The 14,280-nt window shown below is 34.0% G+C and overlaps 1 protein-coding gene across 1 annotated transcript in view; it reads right to left on the reverse strand.

Annotated features, from left to right (window-relative positions):
* The window catches only part of Apt1 (Acyl-protein thioesterase 1), a 112,376-nt gene that overhangs the window by 83,605 nt on the left and 14,491 nt on the right, over positions 1-14,280 (reverse strand). Inside the window, exon 2 of the mRNA XM_090373241.1 lies at positions 7,300-7,331. Coding sequence (XP_090229367.1) covers positions 7,300-7,331 — 32 coding nt within the window. The remainder of the gene's footprint in view (positions 1-7,299; positions 7,332-14,280) is intronic.

Consider the following 14,280-nt stretch of genomic DNA (forward strand, 5'->3'; position numbering starts at 1 on the left):
TTAAGCAGTTGCAGCATGGCATTCAGAGGTCACCAAGAAAATCTGAATGATAAAAATATAAAAAGTGGAATTTTTTTGTTTATAATTGAGCTTCAATCGAACTATGATCCCATATTAAAGGAATTAATTTCAAAACGTAATTACCAGTCAACATATTTGAGTCCAACTATTGAAAACGAAATTATTTGTCTTTTATCTGAGAAAGTCAAAAATGTTATTGATGAAATAAAGTCTGCACCGTTTTTCTCCGTAATCATGGACACTACCCAGGATGTCACAAAAATTTATCAGATGAGTCAAATATTTTGTAATGTTACTGTGAAAATAGAAAATGATATACCATCAGAAATCATTATAAATGAGCGATTTTTGGGATTTTATAGTATAAAAGATCAATCAGCTAGCAAAATTGAAAGTGACATTATTTACTGTATAGAATCCAAAGGGATTTACAGAACTGCCGCGGTCAAGGATATGATGGTGCCGCAACAATGAGTGGGGCATATAGCGGTGTGCAATCAAGAATATTACAAAAAGTTCCAAATGCCTACTATGTTCATTGCGCAGCACATAACTTAAACTTAGTAATTAATGATACTGTGAAAAAAGTAGCTGACGTGTTTTTATTTTATGATATAATTGAAAATATTTACTCATTTTTTGCGGATAGTATTGTACGATGGGATCTATTGAATCAGAAACAGAATGTAGATGCAAATGATAGTACTATATCGGCAATTACTCTAAAGAAATTGTGTCCAACGCGTTGGTCATCAAGATTTGATTGTTTACTAGCATTGCGCTATAGATTTACAGATGTCCTAAAAACGTTAACAAAAATAATATTAGTGTCTAAAAAAAATAGACGAAATATTCCAGCAATTGGCTTTTTTTGCAAAAAAAAAAAAAAAAAAAAAAAATGGAAACAGAATTTGTTTTCCTTTTGGTATTAAATTACAAAATATTGGAATCAATTAATTTAACTTCAAAGTTACTGCAACAAAAAAATCTAGATCTCGATCAGGCAATGTGTCATTTAGAGGCATCTTTAAATTCTATAGTTATGCTAAGAGATAATTATGAAGAAAGTAAAAGTTTTGCGTTTTCTTTAGCAAGATCTTGGGGAATAAATTTAAATTTTAGTAACAAATGCAACAGGAAAGTTAAAAAAAATCAAGATTCAAGATTAAAAAAATCAAGACTTCAAGATTCTGAAAGACGGTTTAAAGTTGATATATACTATGCAACAATAGACATTGTGATACATCAATTAAAATCTAGATTTCTTAATACAAAAAATGTTGTAGATAGTTTTAAAATTTTGCAACCAGAAACACACTATCTTTTAGCGACAAAGCTCTGCAACAAGTGGCTGTAGAATTTCAAGACTGATACAATAAAGATATTTCTGATTACTTTCCACAGCAGTTATTAAATTTAAGATCATCTTTAGGACAAGAAATTTAAAAAACTAATTCAATTCGGGACTTGTGCAATATTATTTTAATTAAAAACACGTTGTTATTTGAATTTGTTACAGACGTTATAACGGCATGTTTTATATTCTTGACTTTGCCAGTTACTGTGGCTGGTGCTGAAAGGAATTTTTCAAAATTAAAACATATAAGGAACACAATAGGCCAAGATCTACTTAGCGATTTGTCCATCTTAAGCATAGAAAAAGGTGTAGCGAATTCTGTCAATTTCAACAAAATTATAGATATTTTTTCGACTAAAAAGGCTAGGAGACAAAATTTTCATTACAGTTTAAAATATGTCGTAAAACTTTTTTTGTGTATATAGACTAGATTTAACATATACAGTTGGTTACTTATAACAATGATTTGTTTTAAAATTACTCCAAAATTATGTGTGTATGTGTATTTTTTTCCTGCGGTGTTTATTTACGTTTCTGTATATTTTATTATGTTTTTTTTTTTTTTTTTGTCATTTATATCTGCATGTAATACATGTCATGTATATATTTATTATTGTTACTGAGGTTTTATGTTCATGCATATTTTAATTCAAATCTTATTATTTATATAGATATTATTCATTTACTTAAGGCTTGAATTTTTGTTAATGTGAATAAAGATTGCTTACTACCTAGTTAGCTTTATTTACTTCATAGATATACAGTAAATTTTTTTCACCGATCATTTTGTATGTATTTCTGTTGATCTTAATCTGTAATTAGCTATTGGGTTTTGTTTTACAATAATAAAAAATAGGGTTTGATATAAATTCGATATTTATTTTTTAATACATCATTTATATAGTACCTTCGAAAATGTATTCATTATATTTATTAGTGTCTACAGAAGGCAGAGGAGGAATTATGATGGTTTCAATTTTTTTTAATCTTCTCGTGTTTATATTTTTTACTCCTGTTTTTGCAATTTTCATTAATTAAGTAGAGGCCCGAACGTGTTCTTTGACTCCGGGCCCGAAAAAGGGTAGCTACACCACTGGTCCTTGGCTAATCTTTCCTTCTCTGCATTTTTTTTCAACAGAGCCACTGTCCTAGCAGCCTGTCTGCACTGCTCAGAAAAAACTTAATTTCGGACTGTACATTACTCCTAGGTCTCTTTCATTCTTCATCACCTCAAGTGCAGTATCACTAAATTCGTATGTTATTCTGTGATTGTCTCATATGCAGTACCTTGCATTTATCATTGTTAAACTTCAATTGCCACTTCTCAGCCTATCTGTCCAATTTTTCTAGGTCTTGTTGCATGCCTTGATTTCTGTAATTAACCACAATACTGACTGTGGTATCATCTGCAAAATTGGACAATAAGCTTGTTATGCCTTCAACAATATTGTTAATAAATACTGAAAGGAGTAAGGACAGCACTAAACCCCACTAATAACATTAGTCCAAAAAGAGCAGTGCCCATTTATAACCACCCACTTTCTTCTGCCACTCAACCATCCCTTTATCCAAAGCAGTAACTTACCCCTAATGCTACACTGCTCAAATTTGTGAGCTGTCTTTCATGTCAAACAGTGTCAAAAGTTTTACTGAAGCCTGAGTCAAGAGCCAATATTAGGTCAAAATTATTTTTTGCATCCAGTTCCTTTGTTAATAATAGTAGCTATTCAGATTAATCAGACAAGATCTCTCCTTAAGAAATCTATGCTGTGATTTCCATATAATAGCATTCCTGTCAAAATGATCCAGTAATACTTTTTTAACTGCTGACTTTGTATTTTCCCAGAAACAGAGGCCAAGCTTAGATGTCTATAATTATTCACTTTGCCTTTGATTCCACTTTGTGAAGAGGAGAGACAATTGCACATCTCCAATTTACAAGGACCTCTGAATTCAAATGTGCTCTCGTAATTATGGCCAAAAGTTTGCTTACCTCCCTTGCTGCTGCTCTGAATATAATTGGATAGATTCCATCAGCCTCGGGTGCTTTATTTACTTTTAGCTTCAATGCTTTTTCTTCTATTTTCTTATCAGTTATCATAAAATCATTTAGCTTCCATTTATAACTTGGTATAGTTTTGGGATTTGCACCCCAAAATTTTTTTTTTCTGAACAGGTTCATCAACATTAAGCCATTCATATCTAGTGGGCCAATGTGGTACATCCCTTTCCTTTTTAGTGTTAACAAAGAATTCGTTGCTACTTTTTTTCATAATTTCAGTCTCAGTTGTTATGTTTGTTATTTGGTTTTTAGGAGCATTAGCAACTAAGGCCATATTGCTCCGGGAATATGCGGTGGTCATTCCCTGACCTTTCCGTATCCTCCGTATTTGGTGGTCACGTTCAGTCTCAGACTTCATAATTTGATTTGCTTGACTAACCCTCTTAGTGACTTGATTGCAGACCAGTTTGTACTTACTGTAGGTTTCTGTGTCCCCTGATAAGTTAAAATCATCCCATACATTTTTCTTCTCTATCACTAGTCTCATCAGTTCATCGGGCATCCATTTAGGTCTAAACCTTGAGCAATATTTCTTAGGAGATATAAAAAGCACAGTAGCTTCTATGACTACTTCCATGAATACTTTCCATTTAAAATTTGCAGTTTTTAATATCATCAGTTTGTCCCATCCCACTGAAAAGAATTTAAAAACTGTCTAAGGCCATTGTAGTCACCTTTATGAAAGCAATATCCGTTGTCTTTACCTTTCACAATAGTTACATCTTTTATTTAAATATACATCTACTGTGAACCACCTAGACGTTTCTTTATTTGAATATTCTTAATGAAACAAGAGTCACTGTTGAAAATCAATCAAGAGCACTGCTTCTTTTGTTGCCTCTATAACTAATATAGAAGGCAGTCATCCAATACATCCAGAGAAGTTCTGCTACAGTGTGAGCCACCTACCTACAAGGAAGTCAAAATTCCCCATTATAATACATTCTAGTTTACTGACACTATTTGTCTCTATAATTTTTTATTATACTCATCACAGACATTTGGCCTATATATAACATACTCCAACCCTCACTTTTATTTTCCCAATACTTCATGTCACACCACTAAAATGACTGCACAGACCACAGACCATCTATATCAGTGGTGGCCAACTTAATTTGTGATGCGATCGACTTTTTTTTCTTCAAAATGTGCCGCGATCTACCATCTCAAGAATTTCATTACACATGGTTAAAAAGGTTAATCAACACATATTGAAAAATGTTGTTTATAAATTTTAAAATTAAATACAATTCAGCATTCTTATTTTAAATTTGTACGTATTTAAATTTTTAATTTATGTGAAGTTTGTGTCTTAATGTCATCTGCCAAGCTTTCAAAATCGGGGATATACTGTGATAAGGCCAATCATAAAGAATCTTCTGTATGCAAATCCGTAAGAGTAGAGCAATTCTTCGTCTTTTTTTTTTTTTTTTTTTGTTTCAAATACGAAAAGACTGATTCACATAGATATGTGGAACCAAAACAGGAATTTAAAAGTTCACTGCAATTTTTACAGTACTTTTCTCGGCAAACATATTTCCAAAAGTTTTTTCTGATGATCTGGCTTTTAGGAAAATATTGTTTTGCAATGTTTTAATTTCATTTTCAAGTAATATTTTCTCCGTGTGAAAAATCTCAGCGATTTTTTTTGCAGTTTGTTTCGTATCTAAATCAACATTAAATGGATAATAAATATATTGAACAATGTCTTCAATTGTTTTAAAACCACTGAATCTGGTTTCAAAATCATCCACAACTTTCTCAATTTCAGAAACATAATTCTCACTATTAAATTCGAAAACAGGATATTTTTGCAAATGATCTTGCATATTTGCAAAATGATCGAATTTTCTTTCTTTGAGATCCTTAGCCATTGCCAAAAATTGATATTTATATGCAGAAATACTACTAATCGTGTCACCCACATTTTTATTTTTCCCTTGTAATTCCAAATTCAGATCACTTAATTTACTGGTAAAATCTGCCAAAAAAGCCAGATCACACAACCACTCCGTATCTTGTAGCTGTTGATAATCATCTCCCCTTTGATCAACAATTTTTTTAATTTCATTCAGAATATTTTGAAATCTCTGTAGAAACTTACTCCGACTCAGCCACCTCACATCTGTGTGTAATATCAGATCTGGTTCTTTTTCATCGAGTTGCATTTTGAAAAGTCTCCTTTGAAGAGATTGTGTCCTCTGATGGAATTCACGATTTTGAAAGTGATGTCCATAACACTTTTAATATTTAATCTTTTGCTGGCTAACACTTGTTGGTGGATGATACAGTGGTAACTCAAAAAATCTGGGAATTTGTCATCCTTTTAGCACAATGCAATGAATCTGTTAAGATGCCCTGTCGTTGCTTTAGCTCCACCTGTAGTTTTTGATACGAGCTTTTTCTACAAGTGGTAATTTAATTTTTTTCAATAAAATTTTTGAATGCGTTAAATATATCAAGATCTGTAGTTCTTTCTTTTAACGAAATGATACCCGGCAGTTCTTCTCTAGTGGCAGAATCATCGAAAACCATACGAATAAAAATGAGCAATAGAGCCGTATCACTGATGTCTGTAGATTCATTCAGTGGTAAAGAAAAGGACACACAATTAGCAATATCAGCACGCGGTTGTTTGTTCACATTTTTACTCATTTTTTCGATGCGTCGCATCACAGTATTTCGAGATAATTGCAGATCTTGAAGAGCACTTCTAATTTCATTTTTGTTCTTAAAATTTTCAAAAAGAGAATCTGTTATTTCTAAAAATGCATCTTTTGATGAATTGACCATCAGAAAATGGTTTGCATTTTTTTGCAAGAAATGACTCGCTTTAAATAATGCTACAGTTACTGCTTTAGATTGTAAATTAGGCGTCACAAAGAAATTTTGTGGTGCGAATAATCTGGATTTAAGTTCTTTTAATTTATTTTTTTCTAAGGTTTTTTTCTATTAGGCGGAAAATCCAATTGGTATATACCATAGAGTGCATTGAAGTGCCTTTCTAAATTTCCTTTTTTGGGTATAGCCACGGAAGCATTGCAAATCAAACAGCAACATTTTTCTTTCACCATTACAAAAAAGTATTTAGTTACCACTCTTGATGAAAATTATACGTTTTACTTTTTTTCATAGTACTCATTTTAAATCAAAGGGTATTAAATTAACGTATAAGTACTGTCCAGTTATTAATATTAAGTAAGCTAAATAAGAATTCGACACATATGCTATGCTCTCCACAACGTAACTGCATGAATTTTCACTAGACAAGCCTAGCAGGTGTGCGACAACAAGGTGGTCATGTGGTTCAATGGATTTGTAATAAGCATATGCAGTGGGGCACATAATAATAATAAGATTTAGATTTTGACTAATTTATTTTTTATATATATTTAAAATTTGTTGTGATCGACCGAAATTAAAGCCACGATTGACTTGTTGGCCACCCCTGATCTATATCAACTTGGTACATTACTCTAGATTCTATATGCTTCTTAACTAAGAAGCATAACTCTACTCCACCACTGTCCTTTCTCTGCATGGTGTACTCATTATATTCAATTTCTTTATTCCTTATATCTGAGTGGCACTATGTGTTTGACATTTCTACAATGTCCACATTTGATGACTTAACCAGTACTTCAACTTCATCAAATTTGTTTACTGATATACTATAAATGTCAGCTTTCATTTGTTTGTGTAGTTATATGATTGCATAAAAGCAACAACTTTTTTCTATTTTGGTGGATAACTGGAATTAAAGGATTTGGGCTTGTCCAACTAACAATACTAATACAATAAGTTTCACCTTCAAACTCACTGCACCTGTACTATTATACTTTTAAGATAAACTTACCCAGTATCACCTAGGCCATGAAGAAAAATAACCTGAAAGAGTAATTTTAACATTTTTATTATTTCTTTAAAACATAAGTTCACTACTGAATACTTATTTAATAAACAAACAATAGTGATGTTATTAATAAAAGTTGGATAAAAAAGTTCAACACTGAATTTAAGAGAGAACTAAAAATTAATACACTGTTAACACCACAATCTGATGTCATCTCTCTTCCTTGACTTACTTGGGCATTCTGATCACTGAGGGGAGTAATGGCATTGCCAAGGGTCTTGCAGAAGTTCTGGAATGTGTAAATTTAAACACAGTGTAGTAATTGATAGTTATCTCTTAATGAAATTAAACTGCGAAGGAAACAACTTGTAAAGTGATGATTAGGACTGAATTTGTTAAAAATATCTAAACATCAAATAAGAAATACTATTTTATTCCGTAGCCTAAAATCTTTTAGAGTGGGTGGCATTTTAGTTGCACAGTGCAAAGGCTGATTTTCATCTGTCAGTTAACAGTAAATAATTTCATACCTTTTTTTTTTTTTTTTTTATTTGTTACTTGAACAAAGATCTGTAAAATTTGGCAATTTGTTGAAGAAATCAGCCTCAGAGATGGTAGAAATGATTGTTAAAGTATATAGTGAAAAAGCTTTATCAAGATATAATATATTTGAATGATATAAGCATTTCAAAGATGGATCTGATATCAGTAAGGTTGGCATAACATGTGGGAGACCTTATATGTTGACAAATGACAAGATTGTCTCCTGCAGAAGCATTATTCAGGCTGGTCAACAAATAAGAATAGAAGACAGCCTCTCAAGTTGGAATATCAGATATGATATTCCAACTTGAGAGGAAAACTTACCCAGCCCAGACACTAGAAATATTGACAGATTAAGCCAATCATATTTGACATTTTAAACATGAAAGCATATTTTGTAACTTCTTTGTTCCAAGTTTATAAACACAGATCACACAGAAACAAGAGTTCAGCTTTCAAAAGAACTGGTTTAAATTTTTGATTGTAATCCAGGATGTCTAAAAACAATAATGACAGAAGACGAAATGTGTTGTGTTACTGACATTTTGTCTATAACTCACACAAAATGCCACTCTGTTGAACAGAAATCTCCTATGTCTCTAAGGAATAAAATATTTGGTCTAAAGGAAAGTACAGTTAGGCTAGAATTATTTCTTTGACTATAAATTCATAATTTATATAAAATAGTTAAACTGTAAATAAGACTATATATTTATAAATCATTAAGAGCTTGAGATAAAGAGACCCGATGTGTGAGCAAAGGAAAAATGACGATTACTCCACCACAATGTTCATGCTCACTCTGCTGCATTATTCACCTGACCTTGTACTATGTGATTTTTCTTTCTTCCCAAACTAAAGAACTCATTAACCTTCCACTGCTAGTATGGCATCTGACAGATAATACCTTTTTAAATTTTTCTGAAATTTTATTTTAATTTGTAAATGAAATCAAATCCTCCTGTGTACTTTTGACAACAATATTCTTTAACTGGTTATATTTTCTGTTTTCTTTTTCATATACTATGAATTACGAGACATTCATTTTTGTGTGGTGTTTAATAGATGCCAGGCAAGCAAAAGCATCTAATCATGCTGAACAGCTTTGTTTCGCTGGCTAATGGCTAACAGTAACTTTTGGAAGTCTTAGTGAACGTATCTAATAACAGTAGAGATATGAGTAGCTCATATTTCAGAAAACTTATTATAATACTTAATGTTTGGTAAAGCTGCCAAGGAAGATAATTTTAAATTTCCAGAATCCCATATATATCAGTATTACTCACTTCTTTTATGTTACGATTACCAAACTGACTTGGTCTTTCAAAATGATTGTTATTGGATTTCAAGTAGTAAATCCTGTATACCACTCAAGAACTCACAAACTCACTAATATCTCCATAACAAATTCTTGAAAATACAATGTACAGAAAATGTATTAGATATACCTCAGATGATGTGAAATAGATTCAACTCAGATAATGAAAGCAACTACTGCCAATATCAAGACACAACTGGGCATGACACTACAAACCTAAAATGTGGCCGGTATATTGTGGGCATCTGGTTGACAGATTTAGCTCCTCCAGAATTTCTTATGGGGGACTGCTGAAATTAAAGGGAAACACCCAAAGGTACTCAGAGATAAGTTTTAGACAATGCAGGTCTGAATAACAACGTTTCTGGGGTTGATACTGCAAGTTTTCAAGAATTGAAAATCAAAAATCAAAATCCAAGGAAGTGAAGCCAGTCAACATCGCTGGACAGTGCAGTGTCGAGTCAGTTTGGTGTGACATAAGCATTGGAAGGTCAAAATTGAGAGTAGGAGTGTGCTATAGGCCTAATGACTCTGATGAGTATAATAAGAAACTGTACGGGAAAGTACAGTGGGCCAGTAAATTGGAGAGTCTTATAATGGGGGATTTTAATTTCCCAGATATTGACTGGAATTTGTGGGTTGGTCACTCACACACTAGCAAGGCTTTTGTGGATTTATTGGATGATTGTTTTCTACATCAGCATGTTCAAGAGGCAACTAGAGGGAGTAATACTCTTGATTTGATTATCAGTAGTGATTCTTCATGCATTAAGAATCTACAGATAAAGGAACCACTGGGTGGCAGTGATCACAGTGTGCTGAAGTGGGATTTACTCAAAGAGGTAACTACCATTAGGGGTAAAGGGAAGGGTTATTGCTTTCATAAAGGCGACTACGATGGACTGAGACAATATTTAAATTCTATACAGTGGGACCAACTGATGATGTTACCAACAGCAAATTCAAAATGGGAAGCATTCAAAGAACTTATCTTGGAAGCTACTAGGCTTTACTTACCAACTAAGAAATATTGTTCAAGGTTTAGGCCTAAATGGATGTCAGATGAACTAATGAGACATATGGCAGAGAAGAAAAATGCATGGGACCCATATAAATTAAGATGTGACACAGAAGCCTATGATAGATATAAGCTGGTCTGTAACCAAGTTACAAAGGAGGTTAGGCAGGCGAAGGCAGATTACGAGAAATCTTTGGCAAAGGATGCAAAGAAAAACATCAAAGAGTTCTTTACTTATGTAAACTCTAGAAGGAAGGGGTCAGATTGGTCCACTTGATATCGATGGTTCAACCATTGATGACCCTATGTACCACCTGAGTACTACCTGAGTACCACCTGTGATGATCACAGGTGGTACTCAGGTAGCTAACAAACTAAATGAATATTTTGCATCAACATTCACACATGAGGAGTTATTCACTGAGGGGAATGCCAGAGGTGTATTCAACTCTGGCAGTAAGCTAGATAATCTTGTAATAACTGAGAGTAAAGTGGAGGAGAAATTGTTGAAGTTAAACACAAGAAAGGCACCTGGGGCGGATGGGATCTATCCAGTTATATTAAAGGAGGCAGCAAAGGAAGTAAGCAAACTCTTAGCCATAATTATGAGAGCTTCCTTGGACTCAGGGGAGGTACCCATAGACTGGAGATGTGCAAATGTGATGCCAATTCATAAGGGAAGATCAAAGTGCGACACAAGTAATTATAGACCTGTGAGTTTAACTTCTGTTCCAGGAAAATTAATGGAGGCACTGGTTAAAGAAGCACTGCAGGATCATCTAGACAAGACTTCAGTTACAGGTAGGACACAGCATGGTTTTGTTAAGGGAAAGTCTTGCCTGACCAATTTGATTGGATACTATGATGCAGTCACAAAAGAACTGGGGTCAATTGTGTTATTCTTCTTCTCAGGTCTTTACATCTCCAGAAATTTGGTTATGCGAGTATCTTTCTCTTCTGATGAATCATCTCTTCAAGGTTTTTCTTCATTGTCCAACCTGTAACTTGAATTTCTCTTATGCTTAGCTGTTTTTTTTTTTTTTTTCACTGTTCTGGAGTCTATAGCCAACTTGCAGGGCAAATTTTATGTGTTTTTGTTGTGGTGGTAGAATATATGCCTGTTAGATATATTCTGCTACTAAAGATATGTACAAATTCTATTCGTTTCTTTTCTTTCATTCTGTTGGTAATAAAATTTTAATTTTAATGCTTATATTATATACATTTTAAAGAATTTAATATTATACATTATCAAAACTTTTCTTGAATATATGTTTGTTCATATTAGCTTTGAGTTCTGTACTACAAAGAGAAATTATATATACTTTTGAAAAGTCTCAAATAGGAATCAAATGATATTAATTAGAATTTAATGAGTTAATTTTTAATATGAAATTAAGTAACTGATGCATTTGTCCAAATGACTAGATCAAGATATTATAAGTAGAATGATAAGATGAACAGCTGAGCTGAAAAGCAATGGATTAGCATTAGCATTAGCATTAGTAGAGGCATTTGATGCAAGAAAGCAAGCTTATGCAGCATCAGCCAAAAAAAAAAAAAAAAAAAAAACCCACTTCCACTTCACCCCTCTGTTCGTTCAAAATACCTGTCCAGCTGAGCCTTAAACTTATTTAGGCTATCAACCTCCACCACAAGGGATGGAAGTCTGTTCCACCAACCAACCACCCGCTGGCTAAAGGCAAATTTCCGCACGTCTATCCTACATCTGTCTTTCCTCAATTTGAATTTATGCCCTCTCAGGTGATTTTTCTGAGCTAGAGGAAGAATCCCATCAGCATTGAGCATGCTTAAACCATTCAAGGCTTTATACACCTCTATCAGATCACCTCGCTGGTGCCTAGTTTCCAGACACTGTAATTTGCAAAACTAGTTTTGTGTGTGGATAAATTAGTTTTGTGTGTGTGTTTTTATTATAGTAAGGAAAATAAAACACATCTGGAAATCAAAAAATAGTTTGAAAAAAAAAAAAAAAAAAAAAAAAGAAAAAAGAAAAAAGAAAAAAGAAAATAACCATATCTGAAAAATATTCAGATGTGGTTATTTTCTTTTTTTTTTAAAACAATTCTTTGATTTTTTTTAACAGAAAAATGAATGATGTGGTAAATGTTAAATAAGGAAATTTACTAATTAAATGAACCACTGAATTAATTAACCACTAAACATTAATCCTGCAACCATGGCACTGTCCATTGCGGATAAGTTTCTTCTATTAGTTTGAAAATTCATTATGTATTCGGTAGTAAGAAAAGGTGGGAGGGCATGCCCATTTTTAAAATAACAAGCCTGCATTAATTGTTAGTAATAAAATTTTTCCGTACCTTGAGACCTTGAGGCTGTCACAGGCATTCATTCAGGTATGCCAAGATGAGCTTGCTACCTGGGAGTCTAAAATGCTGATGGAACTGATATTCAGGTGGCACCCGGGTCAAGCGGACCTAATTTAGGCGAAGTCCAGTTGGCCTATGACACCTCTGCTTGGCCCTTCATGATGGTGTGACTGTTGGTAACTCTGGGTATAACCCTTATGTGCAAGTCCTGAAATACGGTACCCAGCATTCTGAAGGTGACCACCCAGGTACGAACCAATGTAAGTAGGGGTCAGGGAGTGGCCCACACCACAGAGGAATACTGTCCTTCAGTGTTCCCAAGCAATAGTAGGTGGTAGATGACTCTCATCAACTGGTGCAACACCACCACTTTGCTTAGTAGAGGCTTGGAGTGGTGGAACCAATGTTTTAGTCCCCAGGGCAACCCACCCATCTCTTCCATCATGCAGTATAATTGATGTCTTTTGAGGTTATGATGGAGATCATGGCACGATCCAATCTTCCTTACATTTCGATGGTACAGCTCTAAAACGGCAGGCCGGCTGCTAGATGGTCCACTGGAATGAACCTCTTGGTAACTCTCTAGGAGATTTCTGGATCAGCTAGTGTATAAGCTCACTGCCTCCACTCTGCCAGATTGTAACTGGAGAAGGTCCGGGTAGTGTGTATGCATGGGGCACTGTCAAGGCCATGTTATGTCAAGGAGCTGGGTATATCTTGCCACGTGTATGCCATATCCAAGAATTTATTACTTCATACAGCATGCCCTCCCACCTTTTCTTACTACTGAATACATAATGAATTGCCAAACTAATAGAAGAAACTTATCTGCAAAAAGATCTAAACCTCCCAAACACTTCCTCTTTCATTTCACAAATATATGTGGTCTCAGTTCCACTTACAGTCTGCCAAACCCCATGTATTCTTTCTGACAGACTCCCAGTTATAGGTTGATTCAACCACTGCTCATCTCAGTTGTCAGAATTATTCGCTGTATGATTCTGTTAGCTTCACAGGTGGTACTTAGGCATACGTCCGTTCTAATATTCCCTATCAGGGACACAGTAATTTGGAATCTCCTCTTTTTGATCTTCTCTGGCTTAAAATCTCTCTACCACATTCTGTCAAATTCATCTGTTGCCTTTATTTTTCTTTTAACTCCACTAGTCACTTGGACTTCTTCTCATTGAAACTTGACTTTGTTCAGTCCAACTTTCGTAACAGTGAGGTAATTTTCCTTGGTGATTTTAATGTTCACAACTCCAGCTGGCTCTATTTTCTAGTCATATGGACCCAGCTGGTCGAGACGTTGAGGAGTTTGCAATTACTAATGACCTCGCACAGATTGTTCATCTATCTACCAGAATAGGAGTGATATTAACACTTGATCTTTTTCTCACAAACAACCCTTCCAAGTACACAGTAGAGATGAGTGGTCCTCTAAGTACCTCAGATCACAACTTGGTGATGGTCTCTTCTCCACTGGAGCCTTTCTCTTGTAGCCATTCTCAGCCTCGTGTTGTTTGGCACTACAAGAATGCAAGAATTCTTTTCTTCTTTTAATTGGTCAGATTAATGTTTCAAATCTTCTAATGTCAATATTTGCTCAGATTGTGTCAGTAAAATTATTCTTGTAGGAATGAAATCCTTTATTCCACACTCCACCTAAAAATCTTGTCCTTTAGCTAAACCTTGGTTTTCCAATAAACATGCTAAGGCTGTTCAAGGTTAGAATGTTGCATATCGCAATTGGC

The sequence above is a fragment of the Mastigoproctus giganteus genome, chromosome 5 (genome assembly GCF_048544385.1).
Source record: "Mastigoproctus giganteus isolate SK-2022 chromosome 5, ASM4854438v1, whole genome shotgun sequence".
NCBI classification, from domain to species: Eukaryota; Metazoa; Arthropoda; class Arachnida; order Uropygi; family Thelyphonidae; genus Mastigoproctus; species Mastigoproctus giganteus.